A 16036-nucleotide genomic window follows, 5' to 3' on the forward strand; every position below is an offset into this window, starting at 1 on the left:
GGTCTCTGGGTGGGGGGCGGACAGGCCACGGCCCAGCGCCCTTTTCCCATCAATACTGGAGGGGGGTTGGGGTTGGGGGTCCGGAGCCTGCAGAAAAAGCGAGGGAGCCGCGCACTTTCCTGCCCAGGCCAGGTCTTCGGTCCCAGCTAGGGATGAACCACAGGAGAACCCAGGGCTGGAGTCGAGAGGGCCAGGGTCGTGCGGCCGGGATTGGGGCCCTGGCGCGCAGGAATAAAAACAAGCCCTTCCCTGCGGGGGCCCAGGCCGCCGCCTCCCGGGACGCCCCCGAGGGGGCGGGATTCCCTCCCGGCCGGGCGCGCTCGGCTTCCCGCGGCCGGGCTTGCGGGCTTCCCGCCGCCGTGGCGCCCGGGCAGTGAGGCCCGCGGGCAGCGGAGACCCGGCCCGAGCAGGGTGGCGGCTGTTGCGGACCCGTCGCCGCCGAGCACTTGGGCGCAGGCTGCGTTTTCCTCCCAGATGGCCCGCCAGGCTGCAAAATGAGAGTCCGTTTCTCGCGTCCTTTTCGCATTTCTGGTAGATTCCCATCCGGCATCCCCCTGCCCAGTGTCCTTTGAGCCCGGGGCCCCTCCAGTCGGATGCTTCTGAAGCGTTTCCTCCCCTGCCCTACAGAGCGTTCCGTCTGGCCTTAGCGAGAGGTCGCGGCCGCAGGAAGCAGGGCTTCCCCACGCCCTGGGCTGTCCCTGGCTCACCGCGGGGCCGCTCCCTGCAAGTGGCCGCTCCCTGGGCTCCTGTGAACTGGGAGTGACGCCCCGTGACAAGTGAGGAAGCGAGACTGCTGCGTGGAAGGGACAGTGGAACCCACCCCAGAGCAGAACTGCTCAGGGATTGGGCGGGGGGGGGGGGGGGGGGGCGGCTCTGACGTGGGAGTTCTACTCAGTTTGTGCAACCAAAGGCCCCCAGACTTTCCAAAGATCCACTGCAAAAAAAAAAAAAAAAAAAAAAAAAAAAAAAAAAAAAACAAAGATCCACTGCTTCAACGCCTATGGAGACACATCGCATGTCCCACACACGACCGCCCCTGCGGCTTCCCTACCCGAGGAGCTTCTCCCACTGGGTCTAGACTGACTGGTGTCACCAGCCCGGTAAAGCAGTTGTAGGAGCCTTCGATGGCCAAGGCCCTGCGGCCACGGAAGGACAGCACCTCACTCCACCCTAGGACAGTAGTTAAAAATGCAGAATTAGGACTTCTAAGGGGTTCATATACTGTCTTCACCCACTCCTCCTGTCCACCCTTCAACAAAATCCACCCCAATTCAGTAACCATGCCGCTCTGGTGCTGACCAGAAAGAGCCCAGTTTCTAGCCTGAGATACAAAAGGGAAAGAAGTCAAAACCCATGGATATGAAGTATGTTCAAGAGTATATACCTGGGTGTCTGTGAACTCGCAGGCCTGGGCTCCTGAACAGAATGTGCCAGCATGCTGGAGCTGCCTTTCCCTTGATGGCAGGTGAACTGGGAAAGAACTCACCAGTACCCCTTAAACATTTTCCTATGAACCTGTGGCATCTGCCAGCAGTTTGTGTGCCATCAGCAGATGGCCATGTGGCCACCTGGGAACAGGTGGGTGAATGCTTGCCACCCTGTGTTTGCCTGGACTGGAGGCAAATATGAGGGTGAGGTCTGGGACAGCAGCCGGTTTGTAACCAAGACCTCTCGTGGGAGTAAATGTCTAGACACGCAACACTACTGTTGACTGTGTGGACCCAGGGTCTCAGCCTGAGACCCAGCCTGACAGAGTGATACCGTGTGCTTGTGCACACGTGCACAGGGGTGTGGGGGGAGAGATGAGGCCTGCTCTGCAACGACCTCACCCCTGCCTGGCACCTGGAGGACAGGGAGGGCTCTAGGGCTAGGTGAGTCTTCACTGAGAGTTCCCTCCCTCGGGTCTCCACCCAGCCCAGCAGGGTCAGTACCAGCTCTTTCCCCACCCATCTGCCTGCCCCATGGACAGTTGGGCGCCTGTGAAAGTGGGCACTCACTTATCTGCTCCTTGATTGGAGGAGAGGCAGGCAGAGCAGTTAATGCACAGTAGCCCCCCTTCTAAGCACTGAGGAAGGAAACCTCCTTCCTGGTGAGGAGGGCTTCACTCAACTTTCCCCAGGAAATGGGGTCTGGGAATTAGGTCTGGAGGGCGGGGCCCCTATAGTTTGTAGGCCTCCCCTCCTATTGCCCCACCCTGCCTGCTGCGTAGAAAAATCAGGTCAAGCCACCCTGGGGCTCCCTGCACCTTTCCTGGAGTACCCACGAGGAGCCAAGCGTTTTTATCTGTGTTATCTCCTTAATCCCTTCTGTAATCCGGGAAGGGGTTGGCTCTATAATTTGAGCAAGGAAAGGTAGGCACCTAAAATTTAATTAACTTGCCTGAGGTTAGAAAGCAGAGTAGCTGAGCTCAAAACCTAGGCCTATGTCCAAAGGCACCTCAGCAGCCGCCTAGGAGTAAAAGGATTTTAGAAAGAGGGACAGGTGCAGAAGGAGAAGAAATGGGGAATGGGAGTGGGCCACTGTAGGTCACAAGGAAGGGGCAGGACACAAGATAACAGTGAGTGGTGAGGTGTGTGGCATAGAGGAGAATGCTTTTTTTTTTTTTTAAGTAGGATCCACACCCAGTGATGAACACAACCAGTGCTTGAACACACGACCCTGAGATCAAGCTCTGAGCCTGTGTCTCTCATGAATAAATAAATACAATCTTTTAAAAAATAAAACCTATCAGAAGGGATATAAATTATGTCTACATATTTCATTTAAATAAAATGGAAAAAATACTCTTGGGCAATAAAATAGGCTGCAGGCCATATGTAACAGGCAAATTTGAGAATCCAGGATTAGATCTCAGACAAGAGGTGGTAATTTAGGACCTTGATCCTCCAGGTAGCATCAACAGCACCTGAAATTTGGTCTAAATTCAGGATCCATGCTCACCCTAGATGTAATAAATGAGATCTGCATTTTAACAAGATCCCCCAACATGCTCAAGTTTAAGACATTGGCAGGAGCTATTTATATATAAATGAATATACCTTCCCATGTTTGGCAGAGAGCTTGCATACATACTTACATACATAAAAATAAAAGGGCTCCTGACTGGCTCAGTCAGTAGAGCATGCAACTCTTGATCTCAGAACTGTGGATTCAAGCTCCATGTTGGGCATACAGCTTACTTTACAAAATAAATGAATACATTTAATAATGTATATAAAAGAACATCCCCAGGGACACTCCCCTACAACTCTGGAGGAGGCAGGGAAGGGAAGGCCCTGCTCTCTTTTCATACTCTGACTGAACCTTACTGTCAAAATGGCCAAAATAAATCCCTGTCAGCTCTCTGAACTTTAGGCTGTACTCTCCCACTCACCCCAACCTGATCCCCCATTCTCCAGCCCAGAGCTATAGGCTTTTCACGGAGCAGATGGAAAAGGAGAGGAAGGATTTTCCTTCCTGGTTTATCCTTTATCTAATAGAGGGTGATTCATTCGGTTCTATTTTTAGCTTTCTGCTTGTTTGAGTCTCCCACCCTGCTGACCCAGAAAGGGAGGAGGAGGTAGTCAAAGTGCAGAGAACCTCCTTCTAATCTCAGAGGGCTTCTGGAAGGAGGCAAGCCCAGGCTGGGAAGGCCCAGAGGGTGGGTGGTGGACAAGTATGGGGAAGAAGGAGGAGGAGGTGTCATAGGTTCCGCAGTGCTCCAGGGTGCCTTCTCGAGGGGTGGTGGGGACAATTGGAGCTGGAGGACATCCAGTAGACTGGAATGGACTAGAGGTTGTTTTTCCAGAGCTCTAGGAGGCAATCTCCCAGCAGATCTCCAGGCTAAGAGCTCCCTCCACAATATGAGAAATCCCTTGAGGAGGCTGGTGGGGTCTCACATCCAGGACTGCCCAAATCCACCACACCCCTGGACTCAGACATTCCTACCAGAGACCCTGGCTCTAGGGTTAGACCCCGGGTTCGGATACTGCCCTCATTTGCCAACTGCAAGATCTTAGTTAGGCAAGTTGCTTAGCTTAATCTCTCTGGTCTTCATTTTCTTTGTCTATAAAATAGTATGAAAATGCCACTTACCTCATAGGATGGTTGTTAGAAATGTATTTAGTACTTTTCTGTTTTTAAAGATTTATTTACTTATGATAGACAGAGAGAGAGAGAGAGAGAGAGAGAGAGGAGGAGGAGGCAGAGACACAGGAGGAGGGAGAAGCAGGCTCCATGCTGGGAGCCTGATGTGGGACTCGATCCCGGGACTCCGGGGCAGGCGCTAAACCGCTGAGCCATCCAGGGATCCCCCAGTACTTTTCAAATCTTGTGTAGTGCCTTGAACACGGCAAGCACTTACTGTTATTTATTAATATTACTATCGTTATTGGGGCGCCTGGGTGGCTCAGTTGGCTAAGTCTCTGCTTGTGCAGGGAGCCGGCTTGTTCCTCTCCCTCTGCCCCTCGGCCCATTCGTGCTCTCGCTCTCTTTCTCAAATAAATAAATAAGTAATAAAAATCTTTAATAGTTTTACCGTTATTATTTTCCGCCATAGCACCCGCCCCAGTACTCCCTAGGGTCCCTGAGACCCCGGGCTCCCAGGGCTCTTGCTCCAAGTGCCTCTCCCCACGCAGCCCCTAGAGGGCGCCCGGAACTCACTTGTCCAGCGTTTCTGCGTCTGAAGCTTCAGGCCTGGCTCCCACTGCTAAGTAGCTGCTGCCTTCTCCAGCTTTAGGGGCTTGTGACTCCTTCCGAAGGAAGGGAAGATCTGTAGGCTCTGGGACTGCAGGGCGGAAAATTTGAGGGATCAGGAGCAGCTCTCACCAAAGCCCCCCTTTGCGACGGCACGCAGCGGTGGGGGCCTTGCACCCTGTTTGTTTCCCTGCCCCTAACAACATAGGGCAACATTCTTGCATACAAAAGGAGGCCAGATTTCCTTAGGCTTCAGGGTGGCAGCGGCGACTGCTGGACCTTCTGAGCCTGGCGAAGGTCCTTGGCTGGAATCCCGGACGACTCACAGCCCCCAAGCCCAGTCTCAGCGTCTTGGGGTGTCCTCACCCATGGGAGCGAGCCGCAGGGTTGGCAACAGAAGCACGGACCTAGGAAATCCCCATACCCGCGCCGCTGGCAGGCGAGTTAGGCCTCGGCAGGGCACTCCGGGCAGGGGGAGGAGGGGCGGGGAAGGGGGTGGGGAATGTGGGAAATGCCCTGGCGAGGAGGCCTAGGGTAACCTCCCGCCCCTAGAAGCTTCGCGGACGTAGAGGGGCGTGAGTTTGAGGGAAATCAGAATGCCGTGGCTGGAGATTGTGTGTGTGTGTGTGTGTGTGCCTAGCACCCGCACACCTGTAGCTCCCTCCCCTTGTGCAATATCGCACAGCCCAAGGGCTGCATAGTGGGAGGCCATATGTGAGGTTGTAGCGATGCAGGCTGTGACTGAGGAGATGTGAGTTTGTAGGCACCCCTCAACACAACATGGGTACACCACCGCTCCTTCCACTCACCACCCTACCCCTTCCATCTTACGTACTGTCTTAACGATTCTGCTCTGAGCTCCTTGGAAAATCCAAACTGGCTCTAGCCCTTGCTCAGTCTGTTCTGATGGGGCTCCCCAGGATGAGTTCAGGTGTGGGTGCAGGGGAGTGGTGCCAGGGCCTCCCAGGGCTGGAATTGGGCAGTAGATTCAAGCCATGGGGGGTGGGGGGGCAGGTGGGACAAAACGGAAGAAACTCCTGTTAGTTGCTGGGAGAAGCGGCCTGGCTGTGCGGCTCCAAACTCTGAGCTGTTCAGGGAGCAAGACTCTGAGGGCTGCGTGGGAGTGAATAGTGTCTGAAGGTGGGTGTGAGGAGAGCAGGAGGAGCAGAGCATGAGGGAGGGGGTTTCCTCCCGCACCTGGCCTGAGGGGCCCTCAAGGCAGCACCGGGGCCCCAGCTCCCGCCCCCACATGCACAAACACCCCATAGCGCTGCAGCTGAATACCAACTGCTCCAGCTCTGCACAGCCTGGAGGGAGGTCCCTCTTAGTGGGGTCATACACCTGGAACATACCTTGCCCACCCGCAAGTCACACAATAAATAGGATGCCCTCCTGAGTCCTGGGCCCACGGCAAAGCCCCACAGCTGCAACCACAGTAGGGGCATCACAAGGCAGTGCTCAGGCCATGCCCACACAGCCCCCCAGCACAGATCGGCACAAAGCCGCTATTATAGTTAACAGGTTGAGCCAGATTCTCTGTGTGTACCACCGGCGGCCCAACGCGGGCCTCTCCGACCCCAGCCCCGCCTGGGTTTCTGCGCCCCGCAGGCCACCACCCTCTCAGCAGCCACCACGCCGGGCTGCGCCGGGTCTGACCGGAGCTCAGGGCTCCCTCGCCTCCGAATTTGGTCAGTGCAGTCGGCTCACTGAAGGCAAGGAAGGAAGCGGACCTTTCTGCTCAGGCAGGTTCGTTAATTCCTCTTCTCTTTCCGCACCGCTCCACACAGTTACGCGGATACTGAAGTTCCTTTTCTATTTTTGAACAGAGCCCGGCCGACCGCTTCCGGCAGGCGCGGTGGCAGGCCCGGAGTGGTGAGCTTCTGGCTGCGGGCACTTGGCCCCGTCTTTGACCCTCGCAGCCCCCTCCCCAGCAGCCTCCGCTCCGCTCGGGGCGGGGTGTGGGGTCCAGCTGCCCCCGTGGGGCTTCGCCGCCGTCCTGGCCTTTCCCCGCTGCCGCGGCCTCGGCCGACGCGGGATTCGCCGAGATTCCGTCCCAACGAATTCCCGGCGGAGACAGGGAAGTCGTGCGCGGCCCCAGGGCGCCCAGAGCCCGGGTGCCCCGGGGAGTCTGGCACCCCCCGGGACGCCTCGCCCCAGGGCCTGGGCGCGTGGGAGGGGCCCCGGGAGTGCGCGACCCCGGCCTCCAGCAGCCAGCGAGTGCCGAGAGCCAGCGAGGACCCCGGGAGCCCCGAGCCGGGTGGCCTCCAGCGGTGGACGCAGGGCCCCAGGGCTGGGGATCCCCGCCTGGGGGGCGCCCGCTTCTCGAGTCTCTGACAAGCTGGATGGAGTCAGAGAGCAGTGGGGCAGAAGGGGGCATTCGCCCCTGTGCTCCTGTGAACCCTAGCTGTTTGTGAAGATCTAGGAGGTAGGAGGTATTATGAGGAGGGGTGTATGATATCTAATTTTGCTCAGTTTGTCTCTTAAGAGGGGAGGAGGAGTTGGGGGCAAAGCCTGGACTTTGGAGGGGGCTTGAGGGTGGTTTTTGTGCGGTGCAGCTATGCTGCACTCCTGCCTCTGCTCCTCATCTGGACAGGCGATAGCCAGAAAATATCCAGCAGCCTCCCGCCAGCAGCCTCTCCAGGGATCCTGGGGATTGAGAGGTGGGAGGAAGGCTCCAGTCTCAGCTTCAGAGACTCTGGAATCTTACAGCTGGGAGGCACTAAAGGTGCGTCTTAAAGACACAAATGAGGAAGATATGGCATCACGCAGAGAAAGTGTGGGCCAGGCGCAGGCGGCTTCAGTCCTTGCTGGAGAGGAGGGATCATCTAGACCTGCCCAGGCAAAGGGAAACGAATTCGGTGGTTCCAGGAGGCCATTTCCGGATCTCTTCCAGCCAGGTACTGGGTGTTTCGACTGGTGCGGGCTGGAAGCCGGCTTGCAGACCCAGTATTGTGGCTAGAACTTTCTCCCCACAACCAACACGGCTTGTCGGGGCCCTGCCTGGTGACCTGGTGGACCTGGGAGGCAGGAGCAGGAGGGCCAGGCTTAGTCCTTTGGATACAGAATCCTCTTCTCCTGAAATCAGGCTCCAAGGGGGCCAAGAATGAGGGATGGATGAGCACTGCCTCTCCTAGTCAAATTTCCCCTTGGGCCTCCTAGGGTAGGAGGTTGCTGTGCTTTGTCCCCCTGTGGTTGTGGTATGGCAGGTCCAGGATGTCAGCCTGGGCAGGGATTAAGGACAGTGTCTCTGATAGTTTCTGTGATTCCTCCAACCCCTCTGGGTACACACAGCTCTGTATACCTGAACAAGACCCACACCCACTCACTTCTAGTTTCTAGTCACAAAGTTCTCTCACTCTCCCATCCCAAAGAGCCTCCTATCCCCCACCACTTTATTACCCCAGGATGGCATGTCCCCAGACCCTCCACAACCTAGCTTCTTCCAGAAAAGCAGGCCCAAGTCAGTTTTGTGTACCTGAGATTCATCTAGTAGGTGGGGGACTAGATGTTATAGGGAATGTTGTATACTGTGGCTGCTCTCCTGGCTGGAGTGGTCTGGGGCTTCCCTGAAGGTCCCTAGGAAGTCACTCATTCAGATCTCTCCTAGGTTAGACTAGTGCTCCGAGTGGGAAGTCCTACTCAGAGCACCACAGAGGATCCTGGCCCACATACTGACTTACTGTGCTCCAACCTGTGTGGCTTGCAGGCTAAGGGCCTAGAACCCCAGAATCCCTAGCAGATGTTGATACCCTCCCTCCAGTGTATCTGCACACCCTGCTTTAGACCCTCCCCCCACACCAGTATTACACATTTACATCCACGCAGTCACAACCACACACACTCACCTGCAGGAAGAGTCACCCACAATGATCCACACTCCCCCCTAATGCACTCCCCCATTACATACTGTCACACATATATGCAGTAAAACACACATCTTATATATGATTACATGTCACACATGATTACATATCACACACAGTTATATTCATACAATTACAGATGATTCACAATTACAAACACTCACGCATTTAACACAAAAATAGATTTGGAGGAGCAATGAATTAACACATTAACACATGATTCATACAGTCACATATACGGGTGGATGATCACAATAACCTAAAAAGACACAGTTGCATTCACACACGTTACACACACTGCTGCAAGTTCATGCGTACAATGATAGTTTCGATTTGCAACTTAAGCAGAAACCAGCACTCACAATAATTGCAAACACAGTGACACATTTAAACACTATTACATTCATTATCAGTATCATCCTGATAGTCCACACCAACACACACACAATGCACACCCACAACCCTTGTACCCAAAGACAGTATATTCTCTTGAGCATTAGCCATCCCAGGAGAGCCTGGCACTCCTTCCTTTCCTCAAGTCTGCCTTCTCTGTCCCCCTCCTTCCCTCTCTCCAGAGCCTGCAGATTCTGGCCCCCAGATGTCCCTCATGCTCAGACACAGCAGCTGCCCCAGCAGCACCATTTCACACCAAACCCAAGTAGCTACAATGTGCTGGGCTCAGCAAGGCGCAGGCAGCCCTGGCTCCGGATCCGGAGGGTTTTATTTTTTTTTCACATAAATTACACAAGCACTTTATAAAATGGTTACACAGAAAACACCTTATAAGTGCATAACTTAAACTCCCCTATGAACAGGATCTGGAGAAAAAGGCTGAGTTTGTGTGAAAACCTGCCTGCGCGTACCTGGGTGCAGCTAGGATGTGTGATGGGGGCCTGGCAGGTTGTGGTGCTGTTGTGTGTGGGATAGTGTGTCACAGTGCGGCCGTAGCCTTGTGTTTGTGAGAAGTGCCATGCTGTTCACAATGAAGCTGGGTCACCACTAGCTTATGCCTGATAGTGAGAATCAAGGGTGTGAAGGCTATGGCCCTATGTGTGCGTGACACTTGGCCATAGGTCCTCTGTGTTTGACTCTGGGTGACACCACAAGGGACAGTAACATCACCTCTGGGTGGTACTTTGGGTGCGTGTGTGATGGAGAGTGGAATACAGTGGGGGTCTCCCCAGAGCAATTTCAAATGACAGCCCATGCTGTCTTCTGAAGACCCCAGAAGCTCTTCTTCCCCCACCTCCTCTGCCTCTCAGTCCCACGTTAAAAATCAGAATAAAATAAAATAGACGCAAACTGAGAGGACTCTGAACAGTTCCAGAGGGCACGGGACCACTTAGGTGTCTGGAAGGAGGTCCTGTGTCCCTGTTTCCCTCCCGCGCTCTTTTTTTTTTTTTTCCACCGAAGAGAAAACAGCGTGGGCAGGAGCACAGGCCCGTGTGGAGGGGTGCCCCGCGTCCCCCTCCCGCGTGCAGTCTGAAGCCGGAGGGTGGACGGAAAGTCCTGGCTCTCAGCCTCCGCCACCCCACAGCTGGACGCTGGCTTTCGCCGGCGTAGCAGGCAGGCTCACTCGCAGGCCGACGCCACGGATGTGACGCTGGTGATCTTGGTGGAGTCGTCAGACCACGGCTGCAGGTTCTGCAGGGCGAAGAGTGAAGAGTTGTGCACGCACAGTGGGTCGGCGGGCAACGGCTGCGCCAGACTCTTCTGGAAGGCCTCTTGCTGCAGCTGCAGGAGAATGCGGTTTGCCTGCTGCCTCTCAGCCTCACGCTCCTCCGCGGTCTGCCGCCTGCACCGGGGATAAGCCGTTACCGATGCTTCGGTGCGCTCCGGGGAGATAGCCTGGACTTGCACTGCTCCCTTCACAGCCCTCCCCAGCTCCAGCTTGGGCCCTTTTAACACACACCCTTATCTGGAGGGTCCTGACTCCAACAGACTGGAAACCCCAAAAGTCAAAGGAGCGCAGGTACCCAGTGGGACAATCTGCTGCTAGGCCCAAGCATCTGGTCCCCCCCTTCCCACTAGCCTCCCCTTCCCAGGGGAGGATGGCATCTCTCCCCTCCCGAGCTGCGCTGTCCCAAGCCTACGGCGCACCACCCTCCCCACCAGCCCAGGGCAGAGACGGCGGGGGCGGTGGATTAGGAGCTGCTTGGCCTGACCTCTCGGCTCCCCCTTTCCTCTGCGAGCCTGTGGCAGGCTTCCTACCTCCTGCCCCGAGCCCCGCGCCCCGCGCCCGGCCGGGACTCCCGCCGGACCAGCCGCCTTCCTCCGAAGCGGTGCGGGGAGGCGATGACTCACTCATTCCATTTAAAGCCTCCCCTCCACCCCGTCAACTGAGATCAAACGTCTGTCTCTAAGGTGGACAGACCTAATGGGAGTCCCGGGGGCCTCCAGAAGCAATTTGTAGGCGATCGATGAAGCCGCGCGAAGCCGGCGAGGGCCTCTCCCAGCGGTGGCCGCCGGCCTCTTTCCCGCCGCCCCTTCTTGCCTTTTGCTCCGCGAGTCTGACTGTCGTCCTAACCCTCTTTCCTGCATTTCAAACGGCCGGACTGGTTCTCTTCCTTTTAGGCTTTGTGCCTGGATCTCCTTTTTTCTCTCACCCCCACTTCTTTCGTTCTCTCAGAATTAGGAGAATTTGTTTAAAACGAAAATGAGGCTTAATGATCCATTGCTTTCCTTTATTATCCTAAGACTTCTTCAGGCTGCCTGTGTTTTCCTTTTCTCCTTGGGGTGAGCTATTTATCTTTGCCCCCTCCCCTCTCTCAGCCCCTCTTCCAGGGGCTTGCCTTCTCCCTCTCCTGGCTGAGGCTGCAGCCTGGGGTGGGGTGGGGGGCTTGGGAACAGTAGTGGCCGCACCCCTATTCAGCTAGCCCTTGCTACACCTCTTTAACTAGCCTTCCAGAGGTCTGAAGCCATGACCCCCCTGTCTTCCCCAGGAGAGCAGGGGGGTGGGCAGAGTCGTGGGGCAGTGGCTTCCTTTGTGGCCACAACGTCGGAATCCCCGGCAGATTCCTCGCCTTCATTCAAAAAAAGAGACAACTCCTGATTCCTTCCTCCAGCGCTAGGCCGGCTGGGCCCAGAGCCGCGGACTTCGCCGAGACTCTCCTGCGCTCTCCGCCCTGAGGCCTGAGCTGGCGAGAAACTTCTCGCGCCTGTGGAACGGAGTATGCGGGCCGCTGTGCGCGAGGGTACAGGGGTGCAAGTGGGCGCAACTGGAGAAGGCGCCGGTACGCGGCGATTGAGTCTGGCAAGGAGTGTGGGCCGCGTTGAGAGAGAGACAGAGAGGTGTGTGTGGGGGGTAGTGTGGTTGTGGGTGTGTGACGGGAGAAGGGTAAATGTGTGTGTCTCACGCACACCCATCTGCTCCTAATTGATCCCTCTTTCAGTGGGACTCTCCAAAACCCCTCCGCAGCCGGCGCGGATTGATTTTCCTCTTCCAGGGTGGGGGACCCGCTGCGTGAGGGCGGGCGGAGAGCCGGGGGAGGAGGGAGTCAGCAGGGCCCGGGTCTGGGGCCTGGCCGCTCCGCCTGGAGCCCCGGCTGAGGCGCAGAAACAAGGCGCGGGCCATCGGGCCTCCGGCCTCGGGGGAAGAGGCATCTTTGAAAGCGCGAGTTTGCGCAAACAAAAAGTCCCTCAGGACTCGCTGGTCTGCAAAGCGCAGACTGCATGGACTGAGCTCTGGCCCCGCTGTCTCCCCCAGCAGCGGCGGCGACCGGCCGCGTCTACACCCGCACTGAGCGTGTCGGCCAGATAGCCAAGAAGCCTCCGGTAAAACAGAGCCAGGGCTCTCCAGCCCCACCCCGGGCGCCGGCGAGCCTAGAGGGGCCGATCGGAAGCCGGCGAGCAAACGGGGTGCGACCGCCCCAGCAGGGACCCCGGGGCAGAGAGCCGCCCGCCCAGCGCGCTCACCTCCACTTCGTCCGCCGGTTCTGGAACCAGGTTTTGACCTGAGCGTCGGTCATTTTGAGCGCCTTGGCCAGGGCGGCGCGCTCGGCCGAAGCCAGGTACTTCTGGCGGTGGAAGCGCTTCTCCAGCTCGCAGATCTGCAGGCGCGTGAAGGACGTGCGCGGCTTCTTCTTCTTGGGGGGCGTCCGGTTCTGATAGGGGTGACCTATACGGCGTGTTACAGTGAAGGGTGAGAGGGCCACTGGAGCGGGAGACAGACAGACGGCAGAGGCAAGCGGCAGAGCGTCAGGAGGCGTCCCAGGCCCGACTCCCCGCGATCAGCGAGCGCAGCGGCTAGACCCCAGGAGCGGGGCGGCGATCCTCCCGTCAGCCCTCGGCTCCAAGCCCGCGGCGGGAAACGGCCCCCTCCCGCCCGCCAGGCCGACGCCGCCGCCGCCGCCGCCGCCGCCGCCGCCGCCGCCACGGAGGCCTCTCTAGCCCGGGGCTCCCAAGTGCCCAGCCTGAACCGGCGCAGTCGCCGCCCCAGTCTCCTTGAGGGGCACGGTTGAGGCGAGCTAAAGGTCACAGTCCCCCACAGCCCCAGGCCTCCAGCCTCAGTGAAGCTGCCCAGCAGCCAGAGGCTGTGCTTGGTCAAGGGGAGGGGGGGTGCTCGGGTCTTGACCTGAGCGACCACCACACAGCAGCATACACAGACACATCACATACCACAGGGGCAAGTTACAGATCTATACATCCCATCCGACACAACAGGCACAGGGGCAGACACAAACAGGACACAGGGCAACACAAAGCAGCACAGGGTGACAGCGATTCACTTCCTGAGAACCTCCTTCAGGCCTGAAGCAAGATTAGGGTGGGCTGTGGCTCCCCAGGTAGGCCCTCTGTAGAGACCCAAGAGCAGTAGATTCTCGTTGGAGGGTTCGATTAGAGCCCTTCAAGGCTGTCCTGGCCTGGGTGGGGGGAGTAGAAAGGGCAGCAGGCTCTGCCTCCCCAGGCCTGAGAGGACTTGGGTTGGGGCACTGGGATCCCTTGAGTACCTTAGGTCCGTCCTTCCTGGAGGCCCGCAGCAGACCGGCTGTATTGCCTCTGCTGCACCGCACCCCACTCACCCCCACCTTTGCCACAGACCCAGCCTGGAGCCAGGGCTGCAAGGCGGTAACAGGAGCAGGGGGCCTGGGGTGCCTTGAGGTCTCCTAGCTGAGGGTGTAGCTCTAAGCTGCCTGTCTCCTTTCCACCCCTGGGCCCTGGATCCCGAGCCCCATGGGAGTCACGTCGCCAACGGCAGCGGCCCGTGCCTCCTCTCTCTGAGGCCGGGCCAGGAACCCAGGCATAGCTCGTGGCTACTTCCCAACCGGCTTGGGAGCTGGGCTCGGCAGGAGGATCGAGGATCGAGGATCGTAGCCTCGGATCCCAGGAATGCTAAGGGGCAGCGGGAAGTGAGGCCGGAGGGAAGGGCGCGCGCGTGAGCCAGAGCTGAGCGCCGAGAGCGGAAGCGGGAGCGGAGGGAGCCGGGGCGAGCGGAGGAAGGCGCGGAGCTGGCAGCGAGGAGGGCGGCAGCCGGCCGCGCTGAGTGCGTAATCGTCCCAGGAGTTGTCCTTCGGCCGCCGATCGATCGCGGGCCGGGCGGGTGCATTATTCACACTGGAGGGAACCGGGCTGGGCCCAGAGGGGAGGACGCCATGCCGGGACCGAACGAAAACGAAGCAGGAGGCTCAGCCTCACGCTGCCACCGAGCCGGACGAAGCCCGCAGTCCGGGAAGACGGGCCCGTCAGCCCTGCTGTTGGACTCAGGCTCCGGCCTCTGCCGGGAGGGCAAGCGCAGCGGGCGCTGGACCTCCGGAGCGCCAAGTGGTGTGTGTGTGTGTGTGCGCGCGTAGGGAACGAGAGGTGGGGAACCTGTTCTTTCCTTGCGCCTGACTCTGGGGCTCCCCGCCTCGGCCAGAGAGCGTTGGCCGGGACGGAAGAAACAGTTTGTTCACACTGCGCCCCTTTCTCCAAGATTCCCGAGCCCCAAATGCGGGCGAAAGGTAGTCTCGAAGCTACACCCCCCCTTCCCTCCGCCTGACTGAGCCCAGGGACTCCGAGAGGGGACCTGGGAGCGCTTCTCAGAGTGGGGGTCCTGCGGGAGAGACCGAGAGGGGCCCAGACTGGGAGAACTCTTCGAGCGTGGCGATTCCGCGAGCGTGGAAAGGTGGCGGGCGGCTGCGCCTGGGGGAAGTACCAAGAGAAGCCGGGCAGCCTGGTGCGCAGAGGGGCCGCGGGGAGCCGCCGGCCGGGGAAAGGTAGCGCAGAGCCCGGGCCGCGGCCAGGCGGGGCGCGCGCGGGCCGGACTCACCTGTGAACCTGTCCTTTGTGTATCTGCGGTTACTCTCCATCCAGGGGAAGGTGAGGCCGGTGAGGTTGTTGACACCTGGCACCGCAGGCACGGAGGGCACGGTGGGCAAGCCGGTAGCCAGAGGCTGAGGGTGGGCCACCGCTCCAGCAAGCGGCCTATGCGCGGGCACCCGGATCACCCCCGCAGCGCTCAGGGCCCCCCCGCCGCCGCCGCCGCCGCCCCCGCCGCCGCCACCGCCGCCGCCGGGACCGGGGCCTCCCGCCAAGGCCATGTTCACGTTGTAGGAGCCAGCCAGCGGGCCCATGCTGCAGGCGCCGCCGCCGCCGCCGCTCGCCGGGCCACCAGGGCCGCTTGGACCGCCGGCACCGTAGGCCCCCGCGCCCCCGGCCCCCGCCCCGGCCGCGGGGCCCCCGCCGCCGTAAGCGTAGGCGCCTCCAACCAAACAGCCAAGGCCGTATTCTCCGTCCTGGAGGCGCGAGGCGGGCCCCATGCAGCCGCCTTGGTCCGGGCTGTTGAGGATCTGGTCGATGCCGAAGCTGATGGGCTCCGCGTGGCCCGGGTGGAGATGGTGCGGACCCAGGTGCTCCATGCTGGCCCCCGGCCCCGGCCCCGCGGGGGGGCCTGGGCGGCGGCGTTTGCTGTGTTTGGCTCGGTGGGCAGAGCGCAGGGGCGCGGAGGCGGCGGCGGTTCCTGGCTGTGCGGAGACTTGGAGGCGAAGTGCGCGGAGGGCTAAAGTAGGGGGGAGGGGAAGAGAGAGGGGGCGCCGTATTCTTCCCCTCTCCGGCTGCTCCTTCCCCTCTCCCGCTGCTAGCTAGATGTTGACTCTGGGACATCAATCACAGGGCGAAAAAGCCCGGTGCGAGCGAGCCTAGCCGTTTCGGCCGGGTCTCTCCATTGGCTGTGCGTGGAGAGGAGCGGGGTGAATGACAGCGCGGGGGAGGGGCGGAGAGGGGGAGAGGGAGGCCGGGAGCCGAGACTGATGCAGGAGCCAGAGACCGAGGGACCGAGACTGAGGCTCGGAGAAGTAGTTCGGGAAGAGAGAGAAGAAGGGATTCAGAGACGTAAGAGCAGAAAAAGAACAGGAGGCGGCCATTCCCAGAGAACCATAAACAGACGGACCCAAGGAGGTGGAGGACAGAGCCCTCTTCCCAGCCTGGCAGGAGTCTCTCCTAACTCTGAATTGGGCCATAGGGGTCCGGCTTACTAGGCCTCTGGGGAAGGGTGTCCCTGCGCTACTGGAGAATCTCCCCAA

The 16036-nt window shown here is 59.1% G+C and overlaps 1 protein-coding gene and 1 long non-coding RNA gene across 2 annotated transcripts; both read right to left on the reverse strand.

Moving 5' to 3' along the window:
- Window positions 1–396: 396 nt before the first annotated feature.
- LOC140620579 (uncharacterized) lies at window positions 397–6684 on the reverse strand. Its single transcript, XR_012020327.1, has 4 exons — window positions 6405–6684; window positions 4642–4765; window positions 1052–1170; window positions 397–487 (listed from the first exon to the last, which is right to left on the reverse strand). It is a non-coding gene; the product is annotated as an uncharacterized lncRNA (long non-coding RNA).
- Window positions 6685–9210: 2526 nt separating this feature from the next.
- Window positions 9211–15665, reverse strand: TLX1 (T cell leukemia homeobox 1). The gene is made up of 3 exons (XM_072805631.1): window positions 14785–15665; window positions 12453–12654; window positions 9211–10332 (listed from the first exon to the last, which is right to left on the reverse strand). Exons 1-3 carry the CDS (start codon window positions 15371–15373, stop codon window positions 10110–10112), a joined length of 1014 nt encoding a protein of 337 aa, XP_072661732.1. The 5' UTR covers window positions 15374–15665; the 3' UTR covers window positions 9211–10109.
- Window positions 15666–16036: the final 371 nt, after the last annotated feature.

Source organism: Canis lupus, chromosome 29 (genome assembly GCF_048164855.1).
Source record: "Canis lupus baileyi chromosome 29, mCanLup2.hap1, whole genome shotgun sequence".
In the NCBI taxonomy this organism is placed as follows: domain Eukaryota; kingdom Metazoa; phylum Chordata; class Mammalia; order Carnivora; family Canidae; genus Canis; species Canis lupus.

Excerpts from the sequence above, each read along its gene's own strand:
- TLX1 (XM_072805631.1), bottom strand. The coding sequence starts at position 15,373 with ATGGAGCACCTGGGTCCGCACCATCTCCACCCGGGCCACGCGGAGCCC. Across the intron at positions 12,655-14,784 it reads CACAAAGGACAGGTTCACAG|GTCACCCCTATCAGAACCGG; the intron begins GTGAGTCCGGCC and ends CACGCCGTATAG. Across the intron at positions 10,333-12,452 it reads AACCGGCGGACGAAGTGGAG|GCGGCAGACCGCGGAGGAGC; the intron begins GTGAGCGCGCTG and ends TCCCCGGTGCAG.